This window comes from Achroia grisella, unplaced genomic scaffold, assembly GCF_030625045.1.
Source record: "Achroia grisella isolate CSIRO2021 unplaced genomic scaffold, CSIRO_AGI_Agris_v1 utg642, whole genome shotgun sequence".
NCBI lineage: Eukaryota > Metazoa > Arthropoda > Insecta > Lepidoptera > Pyralidae > Achroia > Achroia grisella.
The window spans coordinates 4,356,098-4,369,928 of NW_026712979.1; the positions used below are offsets into that span (position 1 = coordinate 4,356,098).

The 13,831-nt window shown below is 31.6% G+C and overlaps 1 protein-coding gene across 2 annotated transcripts in view; it reads left to right on the plus strand.

Moving 5' to 3' along the window:
* The window catches only part of LOC131849409 (ATP-binding cassette subfamily G member 4-like), a 59,659-nt gene extending 47,453 nt beyond the window's left edge, over positions 1–12,206 (plus strand). Inside the window, exons 6-11 of one of the 2 annotated variants that reach the window (XM_059199478.1) lie at positions 6,236–6,423; positions 7,336–7,489; positions 7,984–8,152; positions 8,692–8,792; positions 10,119–10,274; positions 11,622–12,206. In XM_059199478.1, the coding sequence (XP_059055461.1) occupies positions 6,236–6,423; positions 7,336–7,489; positions 7,984–8,152; positions 8,692–8,792; positions 10,119–10,274; positions 11,622–12,011 (1,158 nt within the window). In that variant the 3' untranslated portion in view covers positions 12,012–12,206. The remainder of the gene's footprint in view (positions 1–6,235; positions 6,424–7,335; positions 7,490–7,983; positions 8,153–8,691; positions 8,793–10,118; positions 10,275–11,621) is intronic. The other variant, XM_059199479.1, reaches the window with a different exon arrangement.
* The last annotated feature ends 1,625 nt before the right edge of the window (positions 12,207–13,831 follow it).

The following is a 13,831-nucleotide window of genomic DNA, read 5'->3' on the forward strand; positions in this document are numbered from 1 at the left end:
GTCTAAGGAACTAAACTTTAGTAGTAGTATGTAGTTTATAATATTGTACTACGAATTTCATAACAATACATAAATAGTTTTTTTTTATTGAGGGATTTGGTCTATCTAGGTGTTAAGACCTGTAACGACCTACATAGATCTATTGTGCTCGCCCTTTTTTTAACGTTCGCTACCTAGACCCGTCAGAGACAAGAATTGAAGAATATTCTTAGGAGCGGTGGTTTTTATCTTATCAGGATTACTATCAGTAGAAACTCCTAATAAATAAGGTTTTTAATAGTTAGTTAATAGGTTTTAACAAATAGTAATTTACTTAAATACCTAATCATAGGTTAATTATCACAACCAACAAATATTTGTATATATGATTGAAATTATTAACCATATTGACCATTAAGCGGCAACTAAATTAAATAATAATTAATGAGTAGTATTTAAAATTAAAATCCCATTCAACTGAAAATTTCAGGCACTGCATAATATATCGTTTATAAGTCCTAATTGATAATTAATATTTTAATTAAAAATAAATTATCAGCATGATAGTGAATTCTAATTATTTTCGGATATTATTTTCTTCTAACATTAGTATCTTTTAAATATTAATACTAATTTACCCTAACAAATTATTTTTTTTACTTTAATGAAACTTATGTAATAAAATCAGTTGTAATGTGAAACGTTATAAGTTGCAAGTTATTGCGTTTTTTCTTTGTTTATATTACTTATATTGCGTACAATAATATTTTTTATAAGTTTTATACCATTTTGTATTATGGCAACTCTCTGTAGACCGCCGTTATAAAGTCGACTTTGTTGTAATAATAATTAGAAAAAATCTCATAAATCATAATGAAAGATGAACACTTTATGACATCACTTGTATCCGCCTTCAACGCATCTACCATGAACCCAAGCATTCTAGATCTCCCCGAGACGGTAAGTAATAATACATTCACACAGTTAACAATTTAAATTTGATCATTTTCGCTTCGATGGATAAAGAAAGAATTAAAATAAATTTATTTGATACACATAACAATAATTTTTTTTATAAAAATTGATATCCTATCAGCATTTCGTCGCATTCATCAAATCAAATTCAGAATTTGAAGAATTTGTATTTTGTCAACCCACACCGTGGTGTGTAGAAAACCCTAGTATTAATAGATACGTAGTTTCAAATGGCTTTAATATTTTATGTATATTTAGAAAATATACGTATAAGTCGGTATATCGTAAAGTAACTCTCCTAAAAGTAATATATTTTCAAGTATCTACATATATGACCAAACCCTAAATATATATAATATTCTTTCCACCATTGATTTCATTGATTTGCAATGATTGGCCGATATACAAGTAACTTATTAAAGTGTAGAAGCGTAATAAACATTTATATTATTAATTTAATTGTGATTTACAAATAAATTATGCATATTTTTACTTTCTGCGACCAAACTCGAAAGTAACAACCGTTTAACTATCAGACCTACTCGTATATTCGTATGTGTAAACTACCTACGTGACAAACAAAGTTCGTACATTCAATTTCGCATACAAAACCATCGAGTTTTATTTACACGGGAATACAGTAAACAACAAATGTAAATAGAACAGAAAACAGTATTCGAGTAAGGATTAATGTCAGATTATATATAGCAATATAGACGCATTTATCGTAAACACATCAGCGAAAGAAATTTTACTTTTACTTCAGTACACCAAATACAGTTATAGTACTTTAGGCTGTGGTACTGTGTACTTTAGGCGGAAAAAATGTACGCGATGTTAATGTAATTTAACCTGAAATCGTTTTCTGCCAAATAATAAGAGAATAATCATGAAATTAGAAAACCCCTTTTGCCGTGGCTCCTCAATTCCAGAACACATCCGTTACCATCTCTAAGAGTATTCTCTAGTACTGTTGACTTCCGCAGTCATCTGGTAGAAAAGGTAAAGCTGGCGTCCAAGAAGCTCAGTGTGCTCAATAGAACGAGGCGGTACTTCACTGCGGACCAGAGACTTCTCCTATATAAGTCACAGGTTCGGCCGCACATGGAGTACTGCTCTCATCTTTGGGCGAGAGCACCTGGATACCAGCTCGGTCCTTTTGACTCGGTTCAGAGACGTACTATGAGAATTGTCGATGATCCCAAGCTCTCTGGCGGTATCGAGCCACTTAGCTTGGGGCGAGACTTCGCTTCGCTTTGTGTGTTTTACCGATCATACAACGGACTGTCTTCTGAGGAATTGTTTGACAGGGAATTCATCCTCATACGCTGGAACCTAAGTGGTCCCGAACAGTGCGATTTCAGAGGAGGTTCCTCCCGCGTACACTTAGATTGTGGAATGAACTTCCTGCCGAGGTTTTCCCAACCCCTGGTGTTTCTGGCGTTCATAGGCTTCGATAACCATTAACCATCAGATGGGCCGTATGCTTGATTGCCACCATCGTAGTATAAAAAAAACAAAAAGTTACCTACATATAGGTACAAAAAGTACAATGAAATTAGCTATTTCTTTCTTATTTTAGTTCTTAAAAAATAATTCTATTTTCGAAACTTTAATTATAAGATTAGTCAGATTTTATTACATTAATCTTAATTATACACAGATTACAGAGAGATATGGCTATTAATGTAAAGAACATTCAACTTTACAATTTTAAGCCAAGTTACAGAATAACCAACCCCCGTTGCTGAATAACCCGATACTTAACCACTTACAAATTAATTCATTCTTAGTTTCTTACTTAAACTCAAAGGAACTTCGCCGGTTTTCAAGTCGGTCGCAATAGCACACGTACCTACACCGCGTCCAATTCAACTCTTGATTAATATTTTATTTCTTTTCAAGTTCTAAGTAGATACAGCAAGTTCACTTTTATATTTCCCTTTTGATATTATTGTAACTTTCAAATGATATCATGAAAAAGGTGGTTCTTAGATCTTCGATTCTGAAATGCAAAACGGAAACACGGTTAATGTATTGCAATTTTATTTTGTTTTAGTATTGGTGAAGATATCTCAAAAATAGAGGTTGTTAACGATTATTTATGCAATTGATAAAGATTGATAATGATATCATAAAAATAAAGAACGCATTTTGTTATGAGGAACTGTGCTCTGAAACCCGAACGGAACTGGGACGGGCAATAGTCACATATAAATCGTACACTCGTGACAGTATTTTCTATAAACCCCAGGATCAAAATTTATTCTTATTTTTATTCTGCAATAAATGAAACATCTATTGTCATTGCGGAAGTTTACTATTATTTTAATCAAATATGTGCACTTTTTTTACCTTTTAAACCAAAACAGTAAACGCTAATTCTTTTATTAAATTAAATACTTCTCAACGATTACTAATGTAGAATTGTCTATTGGCTATTATGAAATTTAACGCGTTATATCAAAATATAATCCCGCATATATGTGTCACATTAAGCTCACCATTCATCAGCCTTTGTGATGTCTATTTTAAAGTAACAGAAACATAAATAAGACACTCTTTGATCCTTTCATTAATTATACATATGATAATCTAAGTTTAAATTCAGATTATTTACATTACAACATGTTTTGTGAGAGATAATGAGTATATGTTTTGTATGCGGGCTTATTTTGTTCAATTCAAGTTAAACAAACGCATCTTGAGTTCGCGTAGAAAATGTGCCGTTGTAAAACACATACCTACCTAATGCTTTCTTCTTTTTCTTAAGCATCTATAGTAATTTCACAACCTAAAGTTTTCCTTAAAAAACTCGTTCTAGACTTGAATCCCAAAAAATAAACAAATACATAATTTTCATTTATGAACACTCAAAAGTGATTTCATATTTTGCTGAGCTAACCTGTATGGAACTTCCATACAGTTCAGCAAAATAAGCAAAATATGTTGCAGATCGCGATCCTATTTACTTTTCTCTTCAATTCATCCATGATCTTCATATTCAAATTTTTTCTTTTAGTTGAGTATACTCGAAACTAATAAACAGCTAACTTTTCAGTACTTCAAGGGATCATATCTCATAAAAGAGTACTTGAACTAACTTCGATTTCATTTAAAAATACCTAGTCAAACAAACCCTACTTCGAATGGAGTCCGACAAAAAAATCTTGCAAACACTTGCTACATGAAAAGGTCTGCGAAATATAATAACAATTGTCTTTATGTTGTGAGGGTCACGATTCCACAAAATTTTAATATTAGGTACTCTAAAATTTCATGAAGATTAAACTGAAGCTACAAAAAGTATATGGCCGTAAACACAAACATGATTCACTTATTGGGTTTTCTATATCTCATTTCGTTATGAAACCCAAAAAATATATAAAACAAATACTACACTGCGAGTACTTTAAGAGGCAAACTTAAATGATAAGTAGCTTTAAACTATACTTAAATCTGCTAATAATTTTCTCGATATAAATTTAAACTTAACACTAGGAAAAACAAGTTACCAGTAAAGTGACTGAAGTAGAAGTTTTCCGTTCCATCGCCTCTAAATAGCTTGCGAGTTCGTAGTGCTTCTTAGTGCGATCGTCTTTTAAATTCCACCTCCAAAACTTTTTAGCTACTTTATTGTGAGGTTTTTTTCCTCAAGAATTTACATAACATCCTGAACTTTATATTGGAGGACTTGAATATTCTTAGGTTAAAATTGAATTAAATATGTGGGCTATATTTTCACTTATCTTGTGACAAGCAATAAACAATACAATACTCAAACTAAAAACTATCATATAAATATATTATAATTCATAAATGATTTAAGATATTGTGTAAAAAAATTATACAGCGCCATCTATTCCCAAACTATGCAAAGCTTATGTTATGTATACTAGACAACTGATAAAAATACATATATATGTTTTTTATATAAATATGTACATTATGTACATAATTATACTAATTCATGTTTTAAAGAAAGATGCCAGATACTAGCGAATTATAACAATAAGTAAATTCCGGAAGCAGTATAAGGATGTACCCAAATAATAATATAGATAAATTAGTATCAAAGTATTAATTAAGAGAGTATACCACCCTTATATGGCGAAAGATGTAGAATGATGAAAGATAGAGATGCAATCTATATCCGAAAATCCATCCTTTAGAGGACACATTATTCCAGAACAACATTGCCTGTATATTATATTCATACGTATAATTAGGAAACATGACGGGATCTTACCACGTTTTATTTTATTTTATTAAGTTCCTGGTATTCAGCAGTGTTTCTACCGCCATGATCACGGGTAAAATGTAGAGTGGGTAAATGCTGAATAAATTTTATGGGCAGTCATATTCGCATAGAAAATATAGAATTAACTATTGAAATTAATAAGACCGCGAGAAATAAAAAATATACATATATATTCATATATACATAAACTCGCAAAGTTGTTAGTATCCGACAGAAGCCTGTATGGATCACTAGTATATGAAAAATGTGTTACATTATCGAGAACTTCTTATACAATAAGTAGGTAAAAACCCCTATAGCATAATAGGTTTTAAATAAATTAATGATATATAACCTTTTATATCGTGCCTGCCGCTATTCGTACCGGGGTTAGAATGATTATCCTTGAAGTTATGACAGCCTATTATTGAGCCATCATTTCACGGTGAAACGGTTAATATTAAGGGGTCTGTCAGCAGCTATTAAACGTTGATGCTTCATTCTATAAAGAGAAGTTTATATAGATGGCTGTACCATAAAGATGCTTCGACATTTCCTTTCAGATGTTTTCATATGTGACTACAATTTGTTCGAAAACCTATATGTAATCCTTCCTTATTTTTATACATTAATATATGATTTTTATAAGGAGAACAAGGTCTTCATATTTTAATGTAATCTGATATAATTAAAATAGTATTTACATATTACATAGTATACTTGTAGTCCGTAAAGGACAATAGAGGTGGATCTATATTATTTTTTATTTATTGTAGACAGATAAAAAATTATATTGCCGTAAGGAAGAGGTGAAGTTATATCCTCTGATAGACCAGCAATTATTTTATTTTTTATTATAGAAATTCATTGAAGTGACTTTATAATTCCTAGAATTAAACATATATACTAAAAACAAAATATTTGTTGTATTATGTACAGTATGTTTCTGGTATGCTTTAATATTAGAGTATTTTGTTATCATTAAACTCTATATATTATAAAGGTAAATAATCTTTAATTTGTCTATTTCTTGGTTAATAGGGCGCGCCGCCACTTCTAGTACCTTACTTAGCAGAAATGGGTCACATCTGTCCTACAACTCACAATCCTGCAGACTTCGTGCTGGAAACGCTGCTTGGAGAAGACGAGGCCCCGGCTCAACTGTCAGAACTGTGTCAGAATGGAAAGTTGTGCAGAAAATTAGACCGGATGACATTACGTGGTGGAAAGTAGGTAGACTTTGAAAAAACTTTTGTCTGTCTGTGAGGGCACAGTCTCACATCTTTCAGCCGCTAAGCTGCTTGTTTTATAAACGGTTTTGGTTGAGATGAGGCAGTAAAATTACTGGATAAGGTATGACAACTTAGTCCTCCAGAATATAAACACATGAGTGGTTTCACGCGCGATACGTGATTACGTGGCGTCGTGGCTCATGTATGTAAGCTACCATTACTTATCATCAGGTGACCCATTACCTAATTTGCCATTCCAATTCCCTACATAAAAAAATATTGGTATTGAAAGTAAAACAGAATTAATTATAGGTAATTTTGGTTTTTGAGGTTTGTACTCGCAAGAGCGAGTTTGTGCTGCAGACAAACCACTTCCACAATTTCTTCATTCCGGAGTGTCCCTCAGACACTCTTATCTGCAATCGTATTTTCAATGATTTGCTGCAGAGTATTTCGTACTTATCTGTCATGTCCCATGACATGATCGACGTATGTAAATACTTGTATGAATAAAGAATCATATAAAACCACCTCTTTGAAATTTTGATGAAATTCTCACCAAACCTGAAGTATATCTTGCTTTGCAAATTGTGTCTGGACTAGAAAAGATGTACTACTAAATTACAGGGTTCTTATATTCTATAATTCCTATTCCTATAATTTCATAGCAGACGTAACATCATATTAATTTTTAATAAGTTATAACAAATATTAATAAAATAAAACTACTAAATGTAGAATACACGTACACTACACATTTTTACTTTAAACTTTACTATCCGTGCACGCAGTTAAATTACATGCAGTAAAAATAAAAACTGTTAAAATTATAATCCACTCGGGCTTTAACTTAACAAACTTTTAGTTGCCTCCGCTAGTTCCTTGCTATAAATTTTCACTTGTTTCCAGGAAACCCGTATTACACTCAGACGAGTCCATACAAAGGATATTCGTTGAACACGTAGCTAAAGAGCAGATGCAAAAAATGGAGTTCCCTACGACCTTCCTAACTCAGTTTTTTATTTTGACCAAACGTATGTTCGTACAGACGAAAAGGAATTCGGTAAGTCATATGCTTTTATGTCTAAATTACAGCCTGTTATCCTATTTGTGTGATGAGGAAGGGGTCGTAATAGGGACTAGTGGAACCATTGCTACCAATGTCATGTCAGGTTTACCTTCACCCGGTCTGCCCTAGAAACCTTCCTGGTATATTCAGTACAACGATAGGCTGAGTGACCAGACTTCATTCTTATTCTATCATTCTCCACAAGTGCCATGCCAGCGTGTACCGTTAACGCAGGCGAGTGCCTTATACACTATATACGTTAATGAAAAAAGTATTATATTATTAATTTCAAAACTAAACATTTAGTATAATTTTCTCACAAGTTTTTTCTCCGTAACGGCTCAATTCTCACGTTTACTGATTGCCTACTTTTATACTAATTAGAGAAATTGGCATGAATAAACATAGAATATGGATCTGATGATGATCTGAATCTGTTTTTCGACAAAAAACCTAATAAAAAATATTAATGCATTTTTCTATTCCAGATAAGTCTGTGGATACAATTATTGCATCACTTGGTAACAGCTTTTCTTCTTGGTAGTATATTCTTCCATGTAGGTAACGATGCGAGCTCGCCGATAGTCAATTTCAAATTCTGTTTGAGCTGCCTTGTTTTCTTCATGTATACGTACATCATGTTACCTGTTTTACTATGTAAGTATAAAATTAACTATTTTTATTATGTTCGATTGACCGGGATATTCTGAGTAACAAAGAAAATTATTTATTTCCTTCTTCCTCACAAATATCAAGGATCTTTTTAAAATTTCATGACAATAAGTTAATTTGTTGGTCGAATTCTTGTAACACCAAGTAGGTCATTCATTTTACCAGTGACCAGTAACATCGTAATTAGATTTTATAAGCGGAACCGATTTTCAGTTTCTATTGCAATTCTATTTTTCATAATAGTTCTCTTATAACATCAAACTTCTAAAACCATGAAACATTTGGAATACAGCTTTATTTTATGTCGCATATTATGAATATTTCTAAAAATCTCACAAGAACGGGAAATAAACGGTTCCACATAGAAAATCCGTTCGAAATAGTTAGGTTCAATATAGCTGTGAGATTCTAAATTTTAATGAATATACATGTATCCGCTTATCATGAAAAGGTAGGAGAATCCATTCAACTTTTATATTTTAACTGTTTTTATTTTGATTAAGCAGGTAAATGTTTGCTTTTAGTTCCAATGGAAGTACGTTTATTGCGCCGTGAATACTTCAACCGATGGTATAGCCTCAAGGCGTACTACGCAGCACTTTCCTTCTCAACTTTACCTGTTATGGTAAGTTTATGAATGAATCAAAGTACATTGAAGGCGTAGGAATAAAATTCAACTATATGCCCGAAATAACAAGAATTATTTATCCTTATTTTATCGTGACCGTTAATGTTCTGTGTACACTGAATATCGTATGTTATTTTTTATTTTATGACAAAACAACGTATGATGCTACAATCATGAGGAATCAGAGAGAATGTTTTACGTAAACTCAAAGACATGAAGAAATTACTGTAGTTGTCAATAGTTGATTGCTTATACTATTCCAATAATATTATGGTTGGTTATACTAGTCCAATAATTGCTCTTTTCATAATACTTGTGTATTATCATTATTTATGTATAATAATACACATACGAGTATGTAAAGATTTTCACGATAAGGCACCAACAAAGTGCTAACTTAAGGAGTCTTCATACTATAGTTTTCTATACCTTACCTTTTTCATATATACGTAGGTATATTATTCTTAAGAAGATAATGACAACTCCCTGCTTACTAGACGTAAATTTTAAAAAAATATATAAAAGATCACAACAGATACCTATCTGTTAAGTTTACCTTTTTATACCTATTTTATATCTATGTACTAACGTAGTGAAAGGACGGTCCAATCGACTTAATGGTAGATACGAATATTTATCTAGTAGTTTAGCCAGGTGCATCATCCTTAAAATAGCTACTATATACGTGAACCCTGGAGGCACGTTCCATGCTGCGCAAATATTTATTCCGTATTCGGTTAGAAGTTTTACTTGATGTTCTTTGTCAATATGTATTTAGAATGTTAGCACTAATTGTTGGTACTACTACTACTACTACTATTGTACCTATATATGTTCGACATAAAAGAACCGACTTGAATCAGAAAATAGTATCAACATGAAAGCCAGGTAGAACATGAAACTTAAACATTAGAACCAAGAAATAAATTACTGCACAATTTGTATGAAGTATATAATGTATAATATGATCAAGGTTTCACTTTTCTGCTTGTTGAAAAGGAACCTAACCGTAAGGAATTAGCGAATATAACATCGGAAGTGATTAACTAGAGAATAGGTTCTACTTTAAGCATGGTCGTGCATCTTTTTTTTTACACAATCGAAATAGCAAATACATTGACAGCGGTAATCGTCACTTAGACACATAAATAGTTCTACAATATCCCGTTATAATGACGCTTATGCGTTATTCCTTAAGACTATGGTGCCATGCCTCAGATTCTGTATTTTCACTGCCTTTTCTCCTCATGCGAATGAATAATAATTAATGTGAAATAACTTAGTCATATACTGATAAATAACTTAAATGCATCGTATTTCCAGGTGATATTCAGTCTATTATTCACTGCCATTTCCTATACAATGTCTGGGCAGCTACTGGAGTGGAACAGATTCGTGCTTTTCTCTATAAGTGGCATATTGACAGCAATATGCTCTGAAGGGCTCGGACTTGCTGTTGGATCAGCGTTCAGTGTGACTGTAAGTGTAGTTTTTTTAAATATATACAAACTGGTTTTAACACGTATAATTTTATGGTAAACTAGCTGTACACGCGACTTCGTCCGTGCGGAATTCAACTTTATTTTTCTAAAATAAAAGTAGCCTAAGTTACTCCTTTTTACATCAGCTACCTGCTAAAGAAACCGTCTAAATCGGTCCAGCATTTTCAGAGATTAGCCGGAACAAACAGATAGACAAAAAATGTACAAAATGTTATTTTAGTATATGTACCGTATTTATATTCATATGCATGGAGTAAAAAACAATTTTATTATGATAAACAGACTCTCCAATTTTATGTATTTATCTCTCTCTCGACGTTTCGACTAGGTTGCACTAGCCGTAGCCACGATCATCTGTGGCCGTTACCATGTCCATAAGAATATATTACCACACTAACAGGGGACTTTGTAGGTATAGGATTTTAAAAATTTTTCGTCTCTTGAACTAATCAATTGAACTTTATTCCCATATTAACCTCTTACAATTCTTGAGATATAATAGTTAGGTATGATTGAAATATGAAACTGATGTTCTTTGACCGGACAAACAGCCACTTTATGCGTCCGGATCTAACCTTTAGATAAACATATAACATTAAAATATACGTAACGTCAAAGCATTCATTCATTCATATACACGCACATATACATTTCTATAATATATATATATATATACATATATTAGTATACAGTATATAGATAATGTGCCCGCTATTTTGTACTCTAGATCTTTCCTTGTATTTCTTGTTAGTAAATATAATATGTTAGTTAATAAATATAGCTCTCTCTGATTTTCTAAAAGCATGAAATTTTTCCATTATATTATAGCATTTAGAAACTGCTCCATTAAATACTCAAAAATAAATATTTTCTTAATATTATAAATCTGAAAGTGTCTTTCTATTTTTTTTACCTCTTCATGACTAAATACCTGAACGAACTTAAAGAAATATATATAGGTTGGGATCTTATATCTCAAAAAATTATCTGGAGGGGAGTAAAATAGGGGTTGGCAGTTCGTTTTGGGCAACGGTTAGTAAAAAAATCTTCACGAGGAAATATTACATTTTGGGGCATTGTGATGCCCCAAGATACACTTTGTATGGCCGATCGATTTCCTAGGAAAATTTCAAACGGAAATGTGTACATTATCTCAATTATTTCTAATGATTCAAACTAAGTACAGTAAATATGACTGTTATTGTTATTTGTTTATTATTATAATGATAAAACAAATGTCTAAATGAGGACCTTATGCGCCTAACATTAGGGATCATTTTGTATAACCACTTTGATTTTTTATGTCTGATATTGTTTGTTCCAGAATGGCTCGATAGTTGGTCCAGCGACCGCAGCCCCACTCTTAGCCTTATGTTGCTATGGCATGGGCTTTGGAGCATATATAGAGACGTACATGAAGTTACTCATGTCAGCATCGTACCTCCGATACGGCTTGTCAGGTTTCTCTCTAGCACTCTACCAAAATAGAGGACAAATGGAATGTTCTGCCGAATTCTGTCTATACACAGATCCGAAGCTCATTCTTCGTGATGTAGGAATGGCAAATGATAACTATGGCTTTCAAATATTAGGTCTATTGGTATTCACAGCTATACACAGATTTCTGGCGTATTTCGCCTTACGGCATCGTCTAACGGCTGAATATTCGAATAAATTTATGACATATATTAGTAAGTTCCTGAAACATAGATAAAATTATTTTTCAGTTAGTATAAATAAATTATATTTAGTTTAATTCAAAAGTATGCTATCTCAAAATTATTGAATGTATAAAATACTAAATAATTTATAAGTACTTACGTAGTTAAATTATCATCTACTTAGTACACAGAGCTACAGCTGTGTTTACTCAAGAGCACACAATCTGTTGGCTCCCCTAAGTGAAAAGTGGTATACATCTATATATATATGAACAAGACTGTGATCGTTTTAGCATACGTCGCCGCCTATAGCAGCCCACGCCTTGCCAATTCTGAAAAACATGTCATACCTTAAGCCTAATTAACATTGCGATATTATAGTGGAAAGAAGCTGCAGTACAGTAACAATTGAATTGTAAATAGATATATCATTTAGATAGATAGATAGATATATCAATGCAAATATGATTTTATATATTAAATAATAGTTCGAAATATTTATAAGTACCTATTTAATGCGGAATGGGATATATTTTTTGTAGGGAACTACCTAATTATTAATGCTTAAGTAATATAGATTTATTGTAATGAGACATTGTATTGGATAAGTAAATAATTTTTATCTGTTTATATTAGCTAGATTATTAAAAAATAAATTTATATTTTATACAGTACAAACGGGTATTATTACCGTTTATTACCTTACATTACTTATACAATGAAAATGATTTTTCAATTCGTATCCTTGGCTGTTTTTAAATATGTATATAAGTGAAGATATGAATTTGATATATCATTAACGACAATATATAGGTAATTAATAGTATAATATATTATGATATATGTATATTTAAGGAACGTTAACTGATTAGATAGTTTTCAGTTTGATTAGAACAATACACAAGTACTATACTGTGTAGGTACTGTATATATAAAAACCAAACGAAATGTTAAGAAAATTACTAGTATCACATGAAGCAGATGTAAAAAGAACAACATTATGCTTTACCAAATTGAAATTTTGAAGGTTTCTAAAGATATTCTTAATTTATTATATGTATGTTTTTTTTTATTTTACGTAATTCAAAGGTTGAATGTATTTCAATAAAATTTGTCATGATAATCCTATAATTTGATAATGTGATGTAAATCTTACGTAGTTTCCGTTTGCTTTCATTTGAAACAGGCTGAAATATTATATTTTAGTAGAATGTATTAACTAATAACCTGATTGAGTTGCCGATTAATTGTCTTTGTAATATAACATATAGAGTTTAAAAATTATTTGCGACGGTTAAACAGTTGCGGTTGGAAACAGTACGATTCGGATTGTAAATGTAATTGTCTATTAATAAAATAATGTTAATAATATAAGACAATTAACCGCCCATCCAGGTGTGCAGAGATGGACACATTTTTTTAATGTGTTAAATTAAATTTCGGAATTAAAGCTTCTGTTACCCAGAGATAATGCAATATTCAAATTTTTTTTTTAAATAAGAAAATTATTTATACGAAGTCTTTGTTAGTCCAAACCCTTCAGAAAGGTACCTACTGTCATTTAACAATACTTTCATGTTTACGTAGGTATGTAGATAAAATATGAAGTTAAGCGGTTAATGTTCTCGGATTTCATGGAAAAATATATCGCACACGCAAACTGATATAATGTAGCATTGTTTTCATTAAAATAGTTCCGCGTAAAAGCTTATGGCGCCTGCAAAGCCGACATTAATAATTATAATAATTCACTATAGTGAAGTTCATACCACATGTCACATCAATAACGACACACTGACGTAATTGATCAGCCTGTACCACTCTGATTTATCTTGTCTATGTGATATATAACAAACGACACTATTATGTATAC